The 22,846-nt window shown below is 40.0% G+C and overlaps 1 protein-coding gene across 5 annotated transcripts in view; it reads left to right on the top strand.

Annotated features, from left to right (window-relative positions):
* PKP4 (plakophilin 4) overlaps window positions 1–22,846 on the top strand; it is a 220,618-nt gene that overhangs the window by 187,223 nt on the left and 10,549 nt on the right. For all 5 annotated transcript variants that reach the window (XM_045032188.1, XM_045032191.1, XM_045032190.1 and 2 more), the window contains exons 12-19: window positions 4,229–4,412; window positions 6,489–6,606; window positions 7,353–7,544; window positions 7,737–7,910; window positions 9,763–9,913; window positions 13,947–14,142; window positions 19,286–19,370; window positions 19,494–19,611. In XM_045032188.1, coding sequence (XP_044888123.1) covers window positions 4,229–4,412; window positions 6,489–6,606; window positions 7,353–7,544; window positions 7,737–7,910; window positions 9,763–9,913; window positions 13,947–14,142; window positions 19,286–19,370; window positions 19,494–19,611 — 1,218 coding nt within the window. The remainder of the gene's footprint in view (window positions 1–4,228; window positions 4,413–6,488; window positions 6,607–7,352; window positions 7,545–7,736; window positions 7,911–9,762; window positions 9,914–13,946; window positions 14,143–19,285; window positions 19,371–19,493; window positions 19,612–22,846) is intronic.

The raw sequence follows: 22,846 nt of genomic DNA on the forward strand, positions 1-22,846 counted from the left end.
CTAGTAGAAACGTCTATTATTGAGGTTACCCAGTACATCCAATTATAAGATCCTATTTTCAGTTGCTTATAACTTAGTCAAACTGTTCAGCCATTTCTGAGAACAAGGATAAAGAAACATAAGTTTTTCTCGTGTTTAAAAAATGCTGGCAACCTTTTTTGTTGTTGTTGTTTTGTTTGTTAGGGTTTGGTTTTTTTTGAGAAGTTCTAGCACTACCATGCTTTGGATCAGGATCCTTAAATTTGGCAGAGGGTGTGGCCTTTGTTTCAGGGATCTGCCTGTTGCCATTCCTGTGAAAATCCACTCAAATTTGCTGAATTAGAAGCTATTGAAAAATCTCAATTGTTCAATGGGAAGCCAGTGTAGGAATGCATCCAGTGCCCCAACTGGGTATCTCATAATTGAAAATCATAACATAAAACAGAGGACTGCCTTCAGCCACCCCTACTCAGCTGCCTTGAAAAAGATGGGCTTTGTTGCATGCCTGAAGGTTTTGCTCTGTCTCATTTCTCTGTGGCCAGAAATGTTTGAATAATGAAGGGAGAATTAACAATGTTTTAAGGGTTTGGTCAAACTGAAAAATTAATCATGGCATTTATAATAGTAGTTGTAATGGTCTATTGAGGAAATCCCATTTACTAACTTTCTCTGGAGGTTTGTACACTGCTATCCTGCTCTTTAAGTAGTAAAATATGGTACATGAAGAGTAAATTACAAATACATCCAGAGAAGGATGAATAGTAACTGAGGAGTTAGATGACTTTTCAAGCTGTTTCCTGGTGGGAGAAAAAATTATGATAGAAATGCAGTGGACTAAATACTGCTTAAATTATTTACTAAACTATATCAGTCCAACTGATCGCAAATATGTGTGTAACCATCTGTCTTTCCTTAGATTTGGTTTCAGATTTGGTTTAGTTTTTTTTATAAACTATATGTCTGTAGCAGGATGGCAAGCTATCGGACCCTGGATAGGGATAAAAACTAAAATAACTTCTGTTGACACACATAATAGGTGGATCTTGTTAGCGCCAACAAAAGCTGTGACAGCAAAGGTCCTCAAGGGCAAACCCTGGGAACTGTCAAGTTTGGGGAGAAAGTTTAGGCTAAAGTTGTTTGTTTCAAAGCCTTTTTGTTCTCTACTGTAGCATGCCTGTCACCCTAATTTACTTTACTCATGAGGAGGAAGAATATAATCTAATGGTTTGAAAACAGGGCTAGTAATTTATTTCTACTCTGCTTCTACCGCACTGAATTGCTCTGCAGCCTTGGGAAAGACACTTAATTTGAAAGCTTCAAAAATGTTCTGCCTCTCAATTTTTGGGTGGCCAGCAGCATTCAGCTGGAGTTATGGAGCTCAGCATTCCTGAAAATCAAGTGCATGGGGTCTCAAATTGGTCACCCAAAATCAGAAACCTCTTTTGAACATTTTAACCTGAATTGCCCTGTATGAGTCCCTCACCACCTTAACTCCTTGAAAACTGGGGTTGGTAATTCTTGCCTCTTTCAAGAGGGTACTGTAAGGATTATAATAGCTGTAAAACTTTGACAGCAAAAGGAATTAGAAAAGTGCAAAATAGTATTGGTAACAAGAACAAACTTTTACTCTTTCTTTCTTAAAACTTTTGTCTTGAAATGATTTAAAGTAATTGCTGTTGCTATTAAAAGGGTCTGTGCCATATTAGAATCTAACAGCATGTACTTTATCTTGTGTGTTGTATTGCTATTATGAAAGGATATCACTCTTGTATTCTCTGCCTTCTCATCTGTCTTGTTGTCCCTTAGGGTGGATGTCTTTTCTGTTTACTACTTTCTTAATAGCATTTTTCATGACCCATCAAGTGTCACCCCTTCAGTGAAGATGGAGGGGATGTGATTTATTACTTTTTAAATGAGGTAGTGAGTGCACAAATATTATTAATTTCATTAGCTGGCCCCAGAAATTTTTTCACTGCAAAGGGATAAGTAGAATTGACCAGCTCTTCCTAATGCTTTTTCTTATGATTATTTTTCATATAGTGCTGGTAGAGTGTAACCACTACAGCAGCACCAACAAAGTGCTTAGTACAGCAGAATATTGTTTCAGCTACATATAACCTTGATAAAGAGGAGAAGGAATAAATCACTGATTTCTTTCCAATTCTCTTTGATGCCAGGAAATTGTTTATTAAAGTGTATCTAGTATGTTTTGATTCTTTGTTTTCTATGGTGAAGTTTGGTACTAGATATGCAACTTTTGGAGCACTCTTCCTGATGATAAAGTTGCTGTCTGCATGTCTTTTGTATAGAGTCTAACCAAAAAAAAAGTCTTTCATTTGTTTGAGTACAGACTGACCATTTCTTTTCAAATAGCAGAAATGAAAGCAACGTAAGACTTCTGTCCCAATCAGTCAGTCATCTCAGATGAAGTGGAGTGACCAGAACATTGCATCTTAAATAATGTTGGGTGTAAATTGTGTTCTAAAGCAAATACACATGACCTAAGCTTAAATACAATTTTAAAACTTTTACTGTAAATTATTTTTATACTGAATGGAATTTGGCAAATCTGATTCCAAGTATTTGTCTTTATGAACAGGAATAAGTGGATTTACTCCTGTGTCTATGATTATTTAAATTTAACCCTAAGTAGTGAAGGTCAGCTTTTGTAATAGTAAAAGTTGTATTGGCATGTTGCTAAAAGCAGAGGGGCACCTAACTTGCATACATATTTACCTACCATACAAAATGCAAGTATTAGCCAGGAGTCAAATACGGGATATCAGAGCAGGTGGAGCAGTGATATTCTTCAAAGGTCCACATATTTGAGACACAAAGTGAGAAACCACTCACAGTGTATTGTGGAGATGATCAACATATCATCATGTATGCTTTGCTGAACTCCAGGGTCTTGGCTTCTCCTGTTGGGTTTATATACAGTCTGCTGGGCTATTTGGGCTTAGTTCTTTCATGACTGTAGCAAAAAAGAAAAGTGGTAGTATTCTCCTAAGTAGTATTCATTCATGGCTCCAAAATGAGATGTCATTCACGGTAAATTGAACAGACATTTGTAATGTGATTCTCTCTTAATGAAATAGTTAATGTTGACATTTAAGTTATCATCACTGAGTTTCAGAGTTAACATCTTAAGGTGAGCTGAGATCAGTTTACTTCTCAGATTCACTTTTTAAAAATTGAAAACTTAGATTCTGCATACAAGATGGCGTCTGAAGAGTGGCGAATATATGCAGCATGCCACTTGACTTAGAACCCTAGTATTAAGTTAATTTTCCACACAGTTGGCCACCACTGTTCTTTCTCATCCTTGCCAACTTTACAGCATTTTCGCTGCTTCTCTTTCTCTCTCTCTCTCATTAAAGAACTATGAGTTGGTGCTTATAATTTTGCAGGGAGTGCTGGGAAGATTTTTGTCTGAGAGGAGTTGCTAGTTTGGTTGGTTGTTGAGATGTGTAAGGGTTTAGTAATTGGAGGTACAAGTATCAGGATTGTGGTATTTATCTCCGGGGAGCATGTAGGAATATTTGGCAACCTAAGTTGGGACTCTGTGTCTCTGTATTGTTACTAGAAAAGCACAGGAGAATCTTCCTCCTGGCTTCTAGAATGTGATGGGGACTTTTCCCTCTCCTGTCAGGTAACACAAACAGGGCTCTGTCCTCCTCAGTGAATCTTTCTTTTGTACCCCATCAAATCAATAGAGGGAGTTTCTCTAAGGTTCTTTTTTTTCCTTGATGTGAGAAGTATATTGCATTCACTTGTGCACCTGCTCTCTCACGCTGATCCCACCCACCCACCCCAGGGACCCACCAGCTTACCCAACATTAGGTCCATTGTGATAATAATCGCATGTTCTGTCTGTTCCATCAGGAAGTTTAATTGGCACACTGCTGATCTGAAATTACAGGCATGCTCCCTGATGGATCAACCAGACTGAGGAATGTTGAAGAAAACATATCCCACAGTTTGGGAACCACTTTGTCTTCCCAACCTGTGAAATAAATCTTTTAAGGGCAACTTTGCAGGCTACCTGTTGGTCATCTGTGGAGTATAAAGGTTGCATTACAGAATTAATCCACTATATTTCTTTTGATTGTATATAGGTAAATTAATTTTCCCCTCTGTTTAAGGAGATAGATATTGTGTGGTTACTATTGGTTTATATTTGTTCACTGTAATCAAAGTTACCAGTTAACTTCTGACATTAAATAGTACAATGCAATTCCCTTTTTAGGAGTTCTCTGGAACTTGTCCTCATGTGATGCAGTAAAGATGACAATCATTCGAGATGCTCTATCAACACTAACTAACACTGTGATAGTTCCACATTCTGGATGGAATAATTCTTCCTTTGACGATGATCATAAAATTAAATTCCAGACTTCTCTAGTTCTGCGCAATACTACAGGATGCCTGAGGTAAATCACCGTGTTCAAGATCTCTGTTAACACAGTAATCAAGTAATACAACAATGTATTCAAATTCCTTTTAAATCGCAATTTCTTAAATAATATAGTTGTTACATCCTTTTTAACCCTTTTAGTTCTTCCTCGCATGCCAGTTAGTAGGAAAAGAGCATAAATACAAACTTAGGAGCTCAGAGGTAATATTTTATGAATGTATTAATGCTGCTACTTGGTAAGGATTAAGCTTCTACTGTTTTTGTGCTCATAGCTAATCTTTTCCATATATAATCACCACTGTCTTGATACTGAAGGTACTGTCTATGAAACTTATTCTTTCAAACCTTGAATTAACTTGAGTAAAGCCATCTCTACAAACATCACGTGATGCTGTTCACATCACTAATAAGATTCTATACAATTTAAAACTTAATTTTGATGAAAAATAAATTTTAGAGGCATTTATTTGTAATGAAAAACCTAAGTAAGAAAACTAGGAGTGCTTTGTTAGATTAAATATTTAAACATTTCTGACAGCAAACAATGTATATAAATTAAATGGACACTATCAAGTTAAAAATTGTTCTATTGAATGAACTTATTTTACCTGCTATTGTTACAAGTAATATGAGATTACTATAACTATCACTATAAAGGAAAGCAATTAGAGACAAATATGTTTTTTCTATTTTTTTTAATCCATTTACATTCTGCATTTGACACTTAATGTATAGTCAGTTTCACTGTTTCCTCTCTTGTTGAAGTAAGTGTTTCGAACAGCAATAAGAAAAAAAAAGCACTTCTAAAAATAGGAAAACATAAAACCACAAAAAATGACAGAGACTTCAGGGGCCACGTGCAGTACATGAGACTACTTTTTTTTTTATTATATTTAATTGAGGAGATTTCAAATTGACTGTGTTCCTTTAACCCAGTGGTTTTCAAACTTTTTTTTTTTCTGGTGACCCAGTTGAAGAAAATTGTTGATGCCCATGACCCAACGGAGCTGGGGATGAGGGGTCTGGGGTGTGGGAGGGGCTCGGGGCTGGGGCAGAGGGTAGGGTGCAGGGTTGAGGGCTGTGGGGTGGAGCCTGGAATTAGGAGTTCAGAGTATGGGAGGGGGGGCTCTGGGCTGGGGCAGGGGGTTGGATGTGGGAGGGGCTCTGGGCTGGGGGTGCAGGCTCTGGGATGGGGCCAGGGATGAGGGGCTTGGGGTGCAGGAAAGGGCTCCAGGTTGGGGGGGGGGGCTCAGGGCCAGGGATTGGGGCACAGGGTTGGGGCATGGGGCTTAACTTGGGCTGCTCCCGGTCAGCAGCGCAGTGGGGGTGCTAAGGCAGGCTTCCTGCCTCTCCTGGCGCCCCGGAAGCAGCAAGCAGCAGGTCTAGCTCCTAGGCAGAGGCGCACAAGCAGCTCTGTGCAGCTCTCGCCCGCAGGCACACCACACACCCACCCCAGCTCCCATTGGTTGGTTCCCAGCCAATGGGAGCGCAGAGCCGGTACTCAGCCCCATGGGTCCCTCCCCGCCTAGGAGCTGTACCTGCTGCTGGCCGCTTCCGCAGTGCAGTGTGGAGTCAGAACAGGTAGGGACTAGTCTGCCTTAGCCAGGCAGCACCGCCGATGGGATTTTTAACGGCCCGGTCAGCGCTGCTGACCAGAGCCACCGCAACCCAGTGCCTTACATTCCACGGCCCAGTACTGGGTCGCGACCCGCAGTTTGAAAACCACTGCTTTAACCTACAGAGCTGGTATACAGTGCTGAGATAGAAGCAGGATTTCCCTGGATTTGGTGGTGTCCATTTCACACTCTGGAATACTGCTAAACTGTCCCTGCCAACTACAGCTTTACTCTTGAATCATAAAGAGACTTTCTGAAGAACAGTTTCTTGTGTGTGTTTGAAACACACCAGATTGAGCCAAATGGCATGTTTGCTTGTAATTTCCCAAAGTAGATTATCAACCAACTGTATAAAAAGACTTTCCTTTTGCAAATGATTTGATTAGACCATTACTTGTATATATGTATGACTCTGAATACCATACATAAATATACAGTATATTGATTGATATGCTTATTGCATTTTACCACTTCAGGAATCTAAGCTCTGCAGGAGAAGAGGCAAGGAAGCAGATGAGGTCTTGTGAAGGGCTGGTTGATTCTTTGCTATATGTGATCCATACATGTGTGAACACATCAGATTATGACAGCAAGGTGTGTGCTTATTTTTAACTAAGTACTTTCTAGGTATCAGACTAGTTGTCTGATGTGCCATTTTTGTTTTGGATAGTGCAAGTCAGCCACAAAACTCTTGATCTCTACTTATTTTTACAAAACCTTTTCCACCCTTACATTTATTTATGCACAAAATCAAATTCTGTTGTGGAACACATTTATTTATTCTGTGTGTTTCATAGAATCTCAAGGTTGGAAAGGACCTCAGGAGGTCATCTAGTCCAACCTCCTGCTCAAAGCAGGACCAATCCCCAGACAGATCTTTACCCCAGTTCCTTAATGGCCCCCTCAAGGATTGAACTCATAACCTTGGGTTTAGCAGGCCAATGCTCAAACCACTGAGCTATCCTTCCCCTCCCATGTTTAATTCTCATGATGAAGCACCCATTCTCTGGGGTGGGGTGGAATAATAATTTGCACTTACCATGCTTTTTATCTTCAGAACTCTTTTTTTAATAAATGCTTAATTAATCCTCATACCACCCCTGTGAGGTAGACCCCTATTATCACCAGTTTTATAGCTGAGAAAACAAGCAGAGAAACTATAATTTACCCAGAGCCATAGAGAGAGCCATTGTGAGACGGACAATTGGAATTTGGGAGTTCTTGTTCCCCAATGCTGTGCTCCAAAAATATTTTCACCTGTACTTGATTTGTTTTATATACTGTTTCACCATTTGTGAAAGTATATTAATTACAGGATATCTCCATACTTTGGGTTCCAGACAGTGGAGAACTGTGTGTGCACACTGAGAAACTTGTCCTATCGCCTAGAATTGGAGGTACCTCAGGCACGTCTGCTGGGTATAAATGAATTGGATGACTTGTTAGGGAAAGAATCACCCAGCAAGGATTCAGAGCCAAGCTGCTGGGGGAAAAAAAAGAAGAAGAAAAAACGAACTTCACAAGAAGATCAGGTTTGTATTTTTCTTCTATTATAAAAACATCAAGTATTGTTTTTCCAATAGTAAAATACTGTGTCCGGGAGAAAACTGACCCTATCCAGTAATATGGTGACTATAGCCACTATTTTAAATTATGATATAAACATTTGATTTCAATTTTGCTTAAACCAATATACTTACAGCTAACGTGTGTTTCTTTCTCAGTGGGATGGAGTTGGCCCTATACCAGGATTTTCAAAGTCTCCTAAGGGTGTGGAAATGCTGTGGCACCCATCTGTAGTAAAACCATATCTAACACTTCTAGCAGAAAGCTCCAACCCAGCTACTTTAGAGGGCTCTGCAGGATCTCTCCAGAATCTTTCTGCAGGCAACTGGAAGGTATTATATTAAACCCATCCCATAATCCTGTCGCAAATGAATTTCCATCTCTTCTACTACACTTGTACTTCAGCTAAGTGTTCTCCTTTAACCACATCATGACACCTGAGCAGGGAAGAAATATGCCATTTCCTAAAGTGCATATGGTGTTTCTCTGTTAATCAGTGTGATTAGTGGTCCTAGAGTGCACCCCTCCTGTTTTTCTCCATGAAACCCAAAGTCCTGAGATATGCTCAGTGGCTCCTCTGAGGTGGGCATTTTCCTAAACTCACATTGAAGTCAACAGAAATGGAGGATCCTCAGCATCCTGCTCCAAATGCATCACTTCCTTAATACTTGCCTGATCTCAGGTTAGGAAAAGCAAAGGAAATGTCAAAGCATAAGCTAGAGTCAAGCACAGTGCATTCAGGCACTCTGGCAGTGCCTCTAGCAGTTTTGTAATTCCTGTCCCAGGCCTGTCTGAACAGAGAACCAAACGTGCCAGATTTCAAGATGTCTTTGTGATGTGAACACACATACTTGGAATTAAGATTAATTTAGGGAGATTCCATTCTTTTCAGTTTTTTTAATCTTATTTTTTTATTATCCTATTTGTCCTTGGTATTCTCTTGTCTAGAGAAACAACAACATACAATTCGATATTTTGAATTTTTGTAGCCCTTTATGTTAAACACTTACAAAATAGTCTAATGATCACAACTGTTTTATGAAATAGATAAGCAAATACTATTGTCGTTTTACAGAAGTATAATCTGAGGGACAGAGGTTAAACAATTTGTCAAAAACCACTTATGGTCTGCTGAGCATTGGCTTAAATCTCCAACTGTACCACATCCATTATTTCATTAATAGTATTCATAGTTGTCATACAAAATATCATAATATAAAGTTCTTCTAGTTTTCATTTTTTAATAAATTTACAAATAAAGTATGTGAGGGGGAAAAACATTGGTAAAGATGAGAGAGAGAAAACTTTATACACTTCTCTTGGTCACAATTCCCTTACAGTCCTCTCCATACCGTTCCTTTTCACTTTCAGAGTGAAAGGCAATGAAGAGCTAGAAGCAGAAAATGGGTGGCTTATTGGGAATAGCATTAAAATCATTTACCTCTATTCAGAAAAAAAATGAAAACTTGTAAGTTTTTCCCATTGAATACGTGTGCCAAAAAAAAGCTTTGAACTCTGAATTGTAGTGGAAAATGACTGGCAATAAATTGAAGACCAAAGCCAACTAAAAATGTACAAAATGATAGATGCAAGTGCCACCTCTTCCCAAGTATCAGAACATGGGTATTACAGTAAATGATGGTAGTTGATACCTAATTGGTTATTAACAAGAGCAGGGCATAATTTTGTATTATTTGCTACTATATTCCAGCTGTGCACTCCTGCTTGTGGCCCTGTATGGTGCATTGCAAAGGCACTACATGACGTCTCTTTTTAATCACTTTTATGTATTTGCCATAGAGATAAAAATATTCAGTGCTTTCTTTGCTATACAAAAATAGCTGACAGATATCATTTGGGATTTTCAAGCTTTTGTGACTGACATTTTTAATCAATCTTTTTCCTGAAATACTATTCCCGCTCTAATAGATTTAATCTCCTTTGTCAGTACACTTCTTTTATTAATTCATATATTTAAACATTGTTCTACAAGGAGAACAATTGCAGTGGAACAGAGGGCAGGCCTAACTCCCAGCGCCAAGTAATGGGAATTGGGCACCCACTTCTTGTGTCTGCCTTTGGAACTTTCCCACTAAAACATGTATGAATTGTAATACAGTAAAATATAATATTGGTGCTGTTTTAATATGGTAGGTGTGTAAGTAATTGAGTTTTGTGTAATAGTTTGCAGCATATATTCGAGCTGCTGTCAGAAAAGAAAAAGGGCTTCCAATCCTTGTGGAACTTCTGAGAATGGATAATGATAGAGTTGTTTCTTCTGTGGCAACTGCCTTAAGGAATATGGCTTTAGATGTTCGCAATAAGGAGCTTATTGGTAAGTATATGTAACTATACTTAAGCATGCAGGGATAGCAGCACAACGCAATCCTTCCTTCAGTGCTTGAAGAAAACTTATTTTAGGATGAGAATACACCATGTGAGCTAGTTGTGTATCTATCATATCACATCATTAGAGTCACATACATTTTAATCTTCTTGGCAGAAATAGCTTTTTGGAGCAACATTGTCTTATTTGTTTGTCTTTAGTCAACCTGTGCAGCCAGTCCCCTTACAGCAGAAAGAAGTTGCTTGAATTCAAACTGAATCATACAGGAAGTTTCATTGTAGAACATGATGAGAAATACCACTCCCCTTTCTTGAAGCTAACTAGTAACCTTCTCAAAGGGCTACAAGGTCCTGTATCATAAAGGGATTTAACAGTTCAGGTCTCATCACACAAATAAATGCTTTATTCTGACAATATCAGATTTGTTTTGTTTTGTTTCTCCTGCTATAATAAGTGTTTCCACGAGAAACCAGCTCCAGGTCTAAGTATACATATATATGTAATTGACAGGGCTGCTCTTCTAGAGATAATTCATTAATTATTTCCCTTTTCTAAACTAATGATGAACTCTCTTCATCTCCAACCTGTGCCTTTTTCATCTTATATACTTTTCTGCTGAAATATAAGCACGTGTCCTGCCCTAGATACAAAACCTTGCAATTCCAACCATGGGAAGTGGAACAGCATATGCTGCAATGCCTCACCCTTGACTGTTCTAGGCTAAATTAACTCTATCAACATTTGTCATGATGCAGAAAATCTTAATTTTTGAACAGGAAAAAATGTCTTGCTGGCTTTGTTTTTAGACTAGTGTGGTAATTAGGCCAGTGTTACTGGTACAAATAGAGGTACAGTTCATGCTCAGAAATGTAAATGCTACTGCAAGTACAGTTTTATAATAATTTTATTTATAAAGCTTCTCCATCCTGAGTAGTCTGGGTGATGTGCAATAATTTTATGATCATAAAAATGATCTTGCCAACTATAGATCAATACTCACTGCTTTGTGATTTAGGTAAAGGTTATTGAGAAAGATGTTGAAGCAGCTTTGGTAATATTAACGGTCTTCAGATTCATAGATCAGTCTAGGGGTCTATGTATATCCAGGCATGGGATGGAAACTACAATAGCGGCATTGGTTAGTGATCTTCTGTTGGTGAACAAATAGAGTTTGTGTTGATTTTATTAGACCTATACAGTGTCTTCAGTTAAATATAGTTGATCATACTATACAGCTGATCATAAGGCATTAACAGGCTTTAAGTTTTGGCAGGAGTAGATGGGAGCCCCTTTTAAGTGTTTTTACTCCTTTTTACATTGGAGCACCAGCAGGTGATTGTGGGCTATCATTTATGCACCCTAAGACTTTATTGTGTGGAGGTACTGCAGGGTTCTATGCTTTCCCCTCTCTTGCTCAATTTCTATGAGGCGAACAAGAAGGCAGTAAGAAGATGTGTGCTACAGTGTCTGCAGCATCCTGATAATACCCAGCTGGACCTCTCTAAGTGTAGGAAAGAGAGCTACTGGCATAGTATTCTTCCCGAGGCTGCTCTCAGCTCTGGAATGGGCCCCCTCTTCCGTCTACCAGAGCCTGGATTTGTTAAGCCTCCAGACATGCTGCAAAACCGATCATGTTTTCTGCAGAATTTTGAGAAGGGAATGGGGTTATTGACTGGTATGGGATAATTGTTTTTGTGTGGTTTTGACTATGATAGTGAGGTCAGTGGCAATGGAGGGTATATCTATACTGCAAAAAAAGACCTTTTTTTGTGGCCCCAAGTCTCATACCTTAGGTCAACTGACTGAGGATTATGGGGCTCACACAATGGGCTAAAAGCAGCAATGTAGATTCACAGACAGACTGGAGCCGGGGCTCTGAGACCCACCTTTCTTGCCAGGTTTCAGAGTTCAGGCTCAAGCCTAAACATCTAGTCTGCTATTTTTGGCCCCATAGCACAAGCCTGAATCAGATGACCTGGGCTCTGAGACTCGCTGCCACGGATCTTTTCTGCAAAATAGACATACCCAGATTTAACTGGAGTAATATAATTATTCTACTGGGAATTTTAAGTCTTGTATGTGGACTCCAGAGTTAGATTTTTTTTCCAATCTAGATAAATAAAATCAAAATAACATTAGAAGTGCTGAGAGGGTTACAATTTTTGTTTCTTGGAATTTTGCAATATACTTTTGCCAACTTTGGTTTACATAACTCTGCATTTCCTAAATTTGTATGTGAAGAAATATTTAACAAAAATGAGGTTTGGCATGTTTTTGCTCTGAAAAACATATTTGCAAAAATTAATTATGTTTCACTTTAAAATAGATGTGTTATGCTTGGAAAATGTGTGTACCTAATGTTTTGCACATATCTACAAACAATATAATAATCAAAATCTTCCAAAAAGTAGATAGATAAGATAAACAGATGAAAGATCCAACCAAGGAAAGAGGAGAAACTGTCTAATTATGGAAATAATAAAGTTATATATAGGGTTTGTTTTTTTTAAATAAAAGCCTTGAGGAAAAATCTGTTTGTTTTTAAATGTGGGGATATAAACATTCTAGCAAATGTCAAAGTAGATTGAATTCCACACCCTAGCAGGTACTACACCAAAGCTGCCACCACTTCACCTTTTGGTTAGCTCCCTCAAAAGCAGGTGGAGTCACAGTATCAATATATCCCACGTTGTCTGGTTTTAAAAAATATTGCAGTTTTCTAGTATGCTTAAAAAGAAGTTACTTTCAGTAGCATTTCTTTTGTGGTTAAGGATCAGAATTTCTCCCCTGACACATTATGCAAATACAAAGTTAATACCTGTATGTACAATTTATCCCATCTATCCATTATTCACCATTATATATAAATATATGTCTTCAATAAAAATCCATTAATAGCCATTCAGTTATCAAAGCAGGCTAACCAAAAATATATTTACTTTAGCTTTAGTTAATTTCCTTTGTTTGCAAAGTGATTATTCCTGTTTGTCAGTTGGTAATTGAAATCTGAAAGAGCTGAGATCTAATCTTTTATGGGTGATAAATGAGGTGAACAGAATGTCTGGTAATACCTCCATAACTACAGAAAGGCTTCTGCACACCTCGCTAAAAGGAAATCTCAGTATGAGCACTGCCCCGCCAGTGATGAGAAATAATGTCATTTTTTCTGTAGCAATTCTACTTCTGATCAATAATTCCTATTTCTAAACTATCCAGTATTAAGGCTAAGTTGTGCCTTCTATCCCACTTTATTTAGCCAAATTCTTTATTGCATTTCTTCCTGTATGGATGCGTCAGCAGATATCCTACAGTGTACAAAAACACTGATAAACAATTTTATTTGTGCTACTTTCTGGTCAAGTGGTGGTTTGTGTCCATCTAAAGGCATAATGAGTTTCAAATAATCATAGTATCTGTCAGCAACTAAGGCACAACTTGAATTAGGGGAAAGGGTAAGTGATAGCAAGTTCCAACATTTTCTCAACCTTTTATTCCTTTATTTAACTTTTTTTTAAACTATCACAGTCAGAAGCAATGAAATGTGATCATGCAATAACCACCTATCAATTCAAGTCCTGCCTAAAGAAGACTGGAATATGCACAAGTGTAATGTCTTACACATTTCTATAAAATTTAAGTTGTTTGAAAGATGCTTAAGTAATCTTTTTGTAACATTGTTTCTCTCTTGCTATAAAACAACTCTGCTAAACATCCTTGACTAAAATAAATAAGCTCACAGGTCAGTGTGTGTCTGTGTACATTGGCACGTGGCCATAATATTTTTATCAGTCTTTTCCTAATCCAGAAGAAAAACGCAATGTATTTTTCATTTAGCAAATTACATTACAGTGTTTCTTGCCTCTGTGTGCAATCTGAATTATTTCAGTTTTCCACTTAGTGTTGTTTTTTTATTCTACTTTCCTCATTGTTGCTTTTAGACATATATTTCTTGTCAGAGTGCTTATGTTTCAAATGTAAATTGCAAAGTGCATTTCCTAACTTGGTTTATGGATTTTTGTAGGTAAATACGCGATGCGAGATCTGGTGAATCGCCTTCCAGGAGGCAATGGCCCAAGCATATTGTCTGATGAGACTGTAGCAGCAATCTGCTGTGCTTTGCATGAGGTCACCAGTAAAAACATGGAAAATGCCAAAGCTTTGGCTGACACAGGAGGAATAGAAAAACTGGTGAACATAACAAAAGGAAGGGGTGACAGGCAAGTGGGCAGCTAGTTTTGCAAGCAACATGTTTCTTTAATCCATTTCAGATAAAAACAAGAAAACAAAACTTGTAAAGTGCATTTCCTGCAGAAAAAGGATTTGTTCCTTCGGTTCAGGTTTGCTGATAAGATGAGCAGTCTCCCACAGCTGCAAACTGTATTTCCATATAGTACTTGCCAATCATTACATTGTACAGTATTCTCCATATAAAGCTTCTAGGGGCTGTACAGTGATATACTGTAGTCAGATTAATTGGAGCTATAAACTAAAAGTATCTGAAAATGATGTTAGGAATATTAAACACACACACAAAAGTTAATAGAACATTATTAAGATTGAAAAGTCAGGCAAGTAGGAGTTAGGAAATGCCAGAATTAAGATTGCCTGTGGAACCCTAATCTGGCCCCCTTGTGCATAACATTATGATAAAGTATTTAATTATATATGATCACATTAGTTTTTCCACAGAACCTCTGTCTCAATCCATTCACAGCATGGAGGTTGCTCACTTAATGAGCAGTTCCTCAATATTTTGTTTTCTCCTCATTGTTCAGTGTTTGGTCCTAGGTCTTACTGCACACTACCCAAATCCTGCTCTGAAAAAAAAATTCTTAATTTCTTCATCGGCTTTTCTATGGTGCTCATCACTGTAATATCTGAGTGCTTCCCAATCATTAATTAATTTTATTTTTGTAATAACCCTGTGAGATGAGAAGGTATTATCCTCTTTTTACAGCTGAGGACCTAAGGCACAGCGAGAGCACAACAGTATCCACTAATTTTAGGTGTCTAGTATAAGATGTTTACAGCCTAATTATTCAGAGTACTTACGATTACATAGCATTTTATATGCTCAAAACCCAGCTCCCATTACCTTTAGTTGCAGTTGTGAGTACTCGGTACATCTGTAAATCAGACTCCAAAGGTATCAAGTTGGGCAGCCAGAAAATTAGGGGTGCCTAAGTAATGGCCACCTGTGAAAAGTTTGAATTAAATGACCTGACTAGTATCACATGGAAACTCTGTGGTAGAGGGAGTGATAAAATCCAGTTCTTCAGGGCAGCATTCAGCTGCTATTACCATGAGGCCCTCCTGTTGGTTGTAGCAGTCTCCTGCCTCATTCATGACACACCTTCCAATTTGTGCAACAAATGATGCAGGGATCCTAAAGACAAGAGCCTCCTTTACCACACCACCCTGATTTATTTCCAGAGAAGGTCCATCCTGCACACTGAATGACCAGCACTAGAGGGGCATGGGACATTTTGCCCGTAGGTTTCATATATATTTGCTGAAAGCAGAGGAGTGGTGAGACTCACAGATCTTGGCTACCATTCCAGGCTGTGCAGGAGACAGTGATCTAACGGGCACAGACACTACCATTTCCTCCAAGCTTGACCCTCTTCTGCCCCATCCTCTCCCACCTGTCCCGATCTTGTCTCTACCTAACCATTAGCTCCTTGCCCTGTCCCAGTCCCCCTGCCTACCCATTCCCATGGCTTCTTATCCCAGTCCCAATCTCCTTGACCAGTCAGTCCCTGTTCCCTACTCCTGGCTTCTTGTCCAGTCTACAGCTCACATTCCTCCTCGCTCCCCACTGACACCCAGTCCCAATCTATCTGCCCAGGTTTCGCATCCAGTTTCAGTCTCCTGGCTCCTTATCCCAGTCTCTTTGAGCAGTCAGACACAGTTCTCCACCCCTGAATCTCAGCTCCTTCTTCAGGTAGATGCAGCTCTGTATTCCACTTAGGTGTGTGCGAACCGGAGCCGTAAATTTTACCTAGCAGAACCCATAGAGGGGAGGCACTCATGCCTTGTGCTATAGAACCTCCTTTAGCTATATGAGGCAATGCCACCTTGACCTCCCTCTGTTCCTTCTTCCACCCCAGCTGGAGTCAGAGTTCTGTGTGATTTTTCACCTCGCAAACCCTGTATTTTTAGTGACTTTTCTAGTTGTATATATGTAATTAGTACCCTTAGTATAGCTTGCATCCAGATGGTCCAGTTGCAAAGTTGCATCTTCACCCCTCTCCAAATGTGGCTCAGGATGGTTTACATCCAACTCTTCACTCCCTAGACAGATTGGTTTGTCTTTCTCAACTGGCCCTGGACTCCTTACAGTGGTGGATGTGTCCAGAGAATGTTTGCCAGGGCATTCCCTCTGGCCCTTGTGAACCAGGTCTGCTGTCACTGTTGCCACCCTGATGGGCAGCACACCTGGGGTTGCTTAAAGTCCTGTGGTTGGAGCAGGAGTCCTTATCAATTTGCTGGAGCTTCAGGCCTTCTACAATGCATGTCATGCTTTTCTGGACCGTATTGGGCTCAGTGATTCACATACTTACAACGATACCACCGCAGTGCATTATGTGAACAAGCAGTGGGGAATGTGTTCCAGGATTCTGTCCCAAGAGGCAATCAGGTTGTGGCAGTTCTGCATCAAGGAGAGTGTGATGGGGCAGCTGCCCCTCATTGGCAGGGGTTAAAAGCAGCCCTAGGGAGGCTGCACTGGAGGCAGCCAATTAGAGAAGGGTTGACAGGAGCAGCCAAGCAGGCCCATATAAAAAAGGAGCTGCAGGGCAGAGGCTGGCAGTTCTCTGCTGGGAGCCCAGGGAGGAAGGATTGTGTCTCTGGAGGGCTGAGAGAACTGCCAGCACCCTGGACAGAGCAGTGCTGCTAGCAGGGACCGGGGGAGCGAGAGAGCTCCTGGCTGGCTGCTGAGGCAAGGTCAAAGAGGATGCTAGGGCATGAGGAAGTGGCCAGACAATTCACTGCAGTAGCCACTAAGGGAAATGGCTGAACAGCAGACTGCAGGTCCCGGAAGTGGGGAGCACAGTGCGTGTTGCAGAAGAGGATGCTGCAGTCCTTGGAGAGACATGGGTCCTAGACCAGGAGTGATAGCAGCAAGGCACCACCCGAAGAGGGCGCATTAACATGCAGAGCTAATTCCCAAGACAGCCAGCAGGAAGTGCTATAGTGGTGAGTGAAGCCCGTTACAGAGAGCACTAACCAATAGCTGACCAATTGCCCAGAGTCCTGGATCATCTCATAAACCAACTGAGCAGAAATTTTTCCCTAATGGTCTCTGAAGACAAGTGTCCTCTGGGTCATATTCGTAGCGTGGGGCATTCCGACAATCAACCTGTTTGCTACAAGGGACAACAGGAAACATCACCTGTTTTGCTCTCAAGGAGCCTCAGTCTGGGCTCACTGTCCGATGCTTTCCATCTCAGCTGGCATTTGGCTTGCCTGTATGCTTTTCCCCCAAACCTGATCATCATCAAGCTGAAAGCAGATTGGACCAAGTTCATTCTCATTGTCCCAGCATGGCTGAGGCAGTGCTCGTTCTCTGACTTTCCCACATTGTCAGTTCAGTCTCCCATACCCCATCCTCTCCATTCTGACCTGCTCACAAAGAATCACAGTCACACATTGCATTCAGTCTCCTACATCTCATGGGGTAGCTTCATGGCTAAATGAGGAGGAAGAGCAGAGTTTGGTGACAGCTGAACAGGCCCTACTCAACAATAGAAAGTCTTCTACCAGAATGGCCTATTCAGCTAAAAGGAAGCTGTTTTCAGTGTGGTCATTGGCTCATAGAATTCAACTAACACTAGCTTCTATCCATGACATCTTGGGGTACCTGCTGCATCTTCAGTTGTTGGGACTTGTGCTTAGCTCACTGAAAGTGCATCTGAGGGGGGTTGGGGCATCACTGCCTTATATAGCCAGTCTGCATCACACCTCACAGAACCGCAGTTAAGTAATTGTTTCTTGTCAGATCTGTCTCCTCTCTTCCCTGGCCCTGTTTCTCACCCCTACTGGTCCCTAGTCTCATCCTTCTTGTCCAGCAAATCTGTGTTTTTTGGTTGTTTTTTTTACTCCACCATCCCAGCACTAAGTCATGGTTTCTCTCTCCCATCCCCCTCTAGTCACTCTGTGGGGATGGTGCATGCACAGTCCTGTCAGCACTAGAAGCTATGAGGGGATGGAGCATGCTCAGTGAAGATGAAATCTTTGGGGAATTTAGCTGCTAAAATCTAAGTCTCTACTGAGCATGTGGGAACTGCGATTTGTTTTTGTTTTTAAGGTTTATAACTTGGTTAAACTGGGGTAGATTTTTACAGGAACAGCAAAAGGCATATCCCTGATACAAAGGCTACCCCCTGCCATATTTCAAGTTCCTGCTCCAATGCATGGGGGCGCTATTGCTTGTCATAGAAAAGGTCCCCAGAATTATTTTACGTGGCAAAAGTGTATTTTTTTTCCTTGCCTTGTTCCTGGAAACTGCTAAAATTTATAAATAAATTATTAAATAAATAAATAGCCCGAGGCAGATACCTGACACAGAACATTTCAACCCAAATGGTAAAGTATGGCAAAGTTATAAGAAACTGAAAACAGGATCTTATAATGGGAAGAGACAGGCAATGTTATTACTAGCTACCAGCCCTGCCTACAATAATCTTTATATTTGTATGGGATGATTGCTTTAAAGGCAGAAGTGTAAATGATTTATTATGATATAATTTAATGTTATTTTATGTAACATTTGCTGTCATGAAGTGTGCTGGATTGACAGTCCTGGAGAGAGAAGTTTATTCACAAATATGTACACCATAGATACTAGCAGCCCTGATTACCCCATAGGGTATGTCTACACAACAAAGAAAAACCCACGGCTGGCCCATGCCAGCTGGCTCCGGCTCAGGTTGTGGGGCTGTTTCATTGCTGTGTAGACTTCTGGGCTCGGGCTGGAGCCTGAGCTCTGGGACCTAGACGTTTACAAAGCAATGAAACAGCCCCGCTGCCCAAGCCTCACGAGCCCAAGCCAGCCACTGCTTTTTTTTGTGTGTTGTAGACATACCCATACTGCTTTTTCATGTGTTTCAAGGCTCACCTGAAGGGATCACTTCTAGTGTAAAGCTGTGTCTTACAGTCCTATACAGCCTCTTTGCTGAGACTTCCAGTATGACTGTTAGTTGCAGTAGTGGAATTTTTGTGACATGGAATCTGTTCACTGGGCCTTAAGCTGAGACTACCCAGCCCATTTCATATAGTGTTTCAAGCTGTAATGCGTACATGCACTTTCTTTACAAGAGTCAATCCTGTATAATAATATAATATTCTTTATCTTCTTAGATCATCGCTGAAAGTGGTCAAGGCAGCAGCTCAGGTATTGAATACATTATGGCAATACCGAGACCTCCGTAGCATTTATAAAAAGGTAAATTACAAGTATGGTTCTGACAAAATTAGCATTCACGTGGAAACAACTTCACAATGATTCTGAACCATTTATTTTAATGAAATGTAATTCATTTGACATACTCCTTTTCCCACTCCACAGGATGGATGGAATCAGAATCATTTTATTACACCAGTATCAACATTAGAACGAGACAGATTCAAATCACATCCCTCCTTATCTACAACAAATCAGCAAATGTCACCTATCATTCAGTCAGGTCAGTTAATATCCCTCTTTGTGGACAGGTTGCCTGAAGGGCTTTTCCATTTGAGGGGGATCTAGTATGTCTCTTTTAGAACTTCAGGGTACCTTTGAATGTGCCTACCTTACTTTCAGTGATATTACAATTTTTAGCCCTTAGATTACTTCTCAGACTTGCTTTTCAGACCAGTGCATTGGAATTAAGGGTTTTCTTTTATATTTTGTTACAAAACAAAACACAGTATGATTTATGCATATAATATTTATATACTATAATAATATTTCCTTCAAAGCGTTTGTTGTTAGGAGACATGAATCCCAGTTATTAGGAAGAGACTGGTAATAGTAATGGGAAATCTGATTATTAGAAATATAGATAGCTGGGTATCTGATGACCAGGAGAACCGCTTAGTGAATTACCTGCCAAATGTGAAAGTTGTGGATCTCTCAAGACATCTAAACAGGCATATGTGCAGTGCTGGGGTGGAGAGGTCCTGGAGGCCAAATGTAGGCTGTGAGGTAAGACATTGAAGTCCAGGACCTACACGGTAGCATTCTCTGAAATGCTTCCAGTTCCACACAGGGCCAGTTAGACAGGCAGAACTGCAGGGTCTCAATGCATAGATGAAACAGTGGAATAGGGAGAAGGGGTTTAGGTTTATTAGTATCTGAGAAACCTTTTAGTGAAGGAGGAGCCTATACTGGAAAGATGGGCTCTACCTAAACCAAAGCAGAACCAGATTGCTGGCATGTAAAATTAAAAAGGGTCATAGAGGAGTTTTTAAACTAAGGGGCTGGTGGAAATCCAACAGATGCAGAGGAGCACACAGTTCGGACAGAAACATCCCATAGGGGAGGGTCTATTAATGGGCATACTCTGTGTTGATAAAGTACAGTTAGAAACTGAAGAGAAACAGTCAAATGAAAGAGTCCCCATTCCATTGCATCACATAATGGTAGGTAGTGGAACAACAATAATCAATGGGACACAGTAATACCAGTGTGCAAAATGTATAGGAATGAAAGAGTAGATCATGCTGATGGGGGAGTGGCACTATATGTAGAAGAAAGTATGGAGTCAAATATAGTAAAAATCTTAAATGCATCAAATGGTACAACAGAATCTCTATGGATAGAAATTTCACCCTTGAATAATAGAGTATAGCAGTAGGAATATAGTATTGACCACCTGACTAGGCTGGTGAAGTTAAATTCTGCTGAGGAAAATAAAGGAGCAGAAATTCTGGCAAGTCAAGCATAAAAATATAATTAGGTAAGTCAAAAAAGAATTTGAAGAGCAACTAGCAAGTCACAAAAATGTTTTTAAGTACCTCAGAAGCAGGAAGCCTGCTAAACAATCATTGAGGCCACTGGACAATCAAGGTGCTAAAGTAGCACTCAAGGAACACAAAGCCATTGCAGAGAAGCTAAACAATTTCTTTGCATTGGTCCTGGCTGCAGAGGATGTGAGGGAGATTCTTACACCTGAGCTAATCTTTTTGTGTAGCAAATCTATGGAACTATTAGGTGTCATTGGAGGAGGTTTTTGACCAAATTGATAAACAGTAATAAGTCACCCAGACCAGGTGGTATTCACCCAAGAGTTCTGAAAGCACTCAAATATGAAGTTGCAGAACTACTAACTGTGGTATGTAACCTATTACTTAAATCAGCTTCTGTACCAGATGACTGGAGGATAATTAATTTGACGCAAATTTTTAAAAAGGTTCCAGAAGCAATCCTAGCAATTACAGGCCAATGAGCCTAACTTCAGTACCAGGCAAATTGGTTGACACTACAGTAAAGAACAAAATTACCAGACACATAAATGAACACAATTTGTTGGGGAAGAATCCACACAGATTTTGTAAAGGGAAATCAAGCCTAGAATTTTTTGAAGGGGTCAACAAACATGCACACGGGTGATCCAGTGGATATAATGTACTTTGACTTTCAGAAAGCCTTTGACAAGGTCCCTCACCAAAGGCTCTTAAGCAAAGAAAGCAGTCGTGGGATAAGAAGGAAGGTCCTCTCATGACAGGAAAAGACAGGAAACAGTAGGAATAAATGGTCAGTTTTTAGAATGTAGACAGGTAAATAGCGGTGTTCCCCAAGGATCTGTATGGAACCAGTGCTGTTCAACATTTTCATCAATGATCTGTAAAAAGGGGTAAATAGTGAGGTGGCAAAATTTGCAGACGACATAAAATTACTCTGGATAGTTAAGTCTAAAGCAAGGAGTAAAAGGATCTCACAAAACAGTGACTGTGAAACAAAATGGCTGATGAAATTCAGTGTTGATAAATGCAAAGTAATGCACGTTGGAAAACATAATTACAATTAAACATGCAAAATGATGGGGCCTAAATTAGCTGTTCCCACTCAAGAAAGAGTTTTTGGAGTCATTGTGGATAGTCCTCTGAAAACATCTGCTCAATATGCAGCAGCAGTCAAAAAATCTAAAAATGTTAGGAACCATTAAGGGAGGGATAGGTCAGATAGAAAATATCATAGTGCCACTATACAAATGCTTGGTACACCCACACCTTGAATACTGTGTGCAGATGTGGTCACCCCATCTCAAAAAAGAGATATTGAAATTGGAAAAGGTTCAGAAAAGGGCAACAAAAATAATTAGGGGTATGGAACAACTTCCGTATGAGGAGCAATTAATAAGACTGGGACTTTTCAGCTTGGAAAAAAGGGGGCATATGATAGAGGTCTACAAAATCATGAATGGTATGGAGAAAGTTAATAAGTATTTTTTACCCCTTCACATAACACAAGAACCAGAGGTCACCCACTGATATTAATAGGTAGCAGGTTTAAAGCAAACAAAAGGAAGTACTTCTTCACACAACATACAATCAACCTGTGGAACTCATTGCCAGGAGATGTTGTGAAGACCAAAAGTATAATTGGTTTTAAAAAAAATTAGATAAGTTCCTGGAGGATCGTTCCATCAATGGCTATTAGCCAAGATGATATGGGGTGCAACCCCATGCTCTGGGTGTCCTAAGCATCTAGCTGCCAGAAGCTGATGATTGCCCTGTTCTCTTGATTCCCTCTGAAGGATCTGGCATTGGCCACAGACAGATAGGATACTGGGCTAGATGCACCATTGGTCTGATGCAGTGTGGTCATTCAATGTTCTCATGATTCTTGAGTTGTTGAAGACATTTGACCTCACTTGTACCAGACAATATTTTTGAGAGTGGTGATGATTCTATAACCAAACTCATTGTCATATT

The sequence above is a fragment of the Mauremys mutica genome, chromosome 10, assembly GCF_020497125.1.
Source record: "Mauremys mutica isolate MM-2020 ecotype Southern chromosome 10, ASM2049712v1, whole genome shotgun sequence".
Classification (NCBI taxonomy): domain Eukaryota; kingdom Metazoa; phylum Chordata; order Testudines; family Geoemydidae; genus Mauremys; species Mauremys mutica.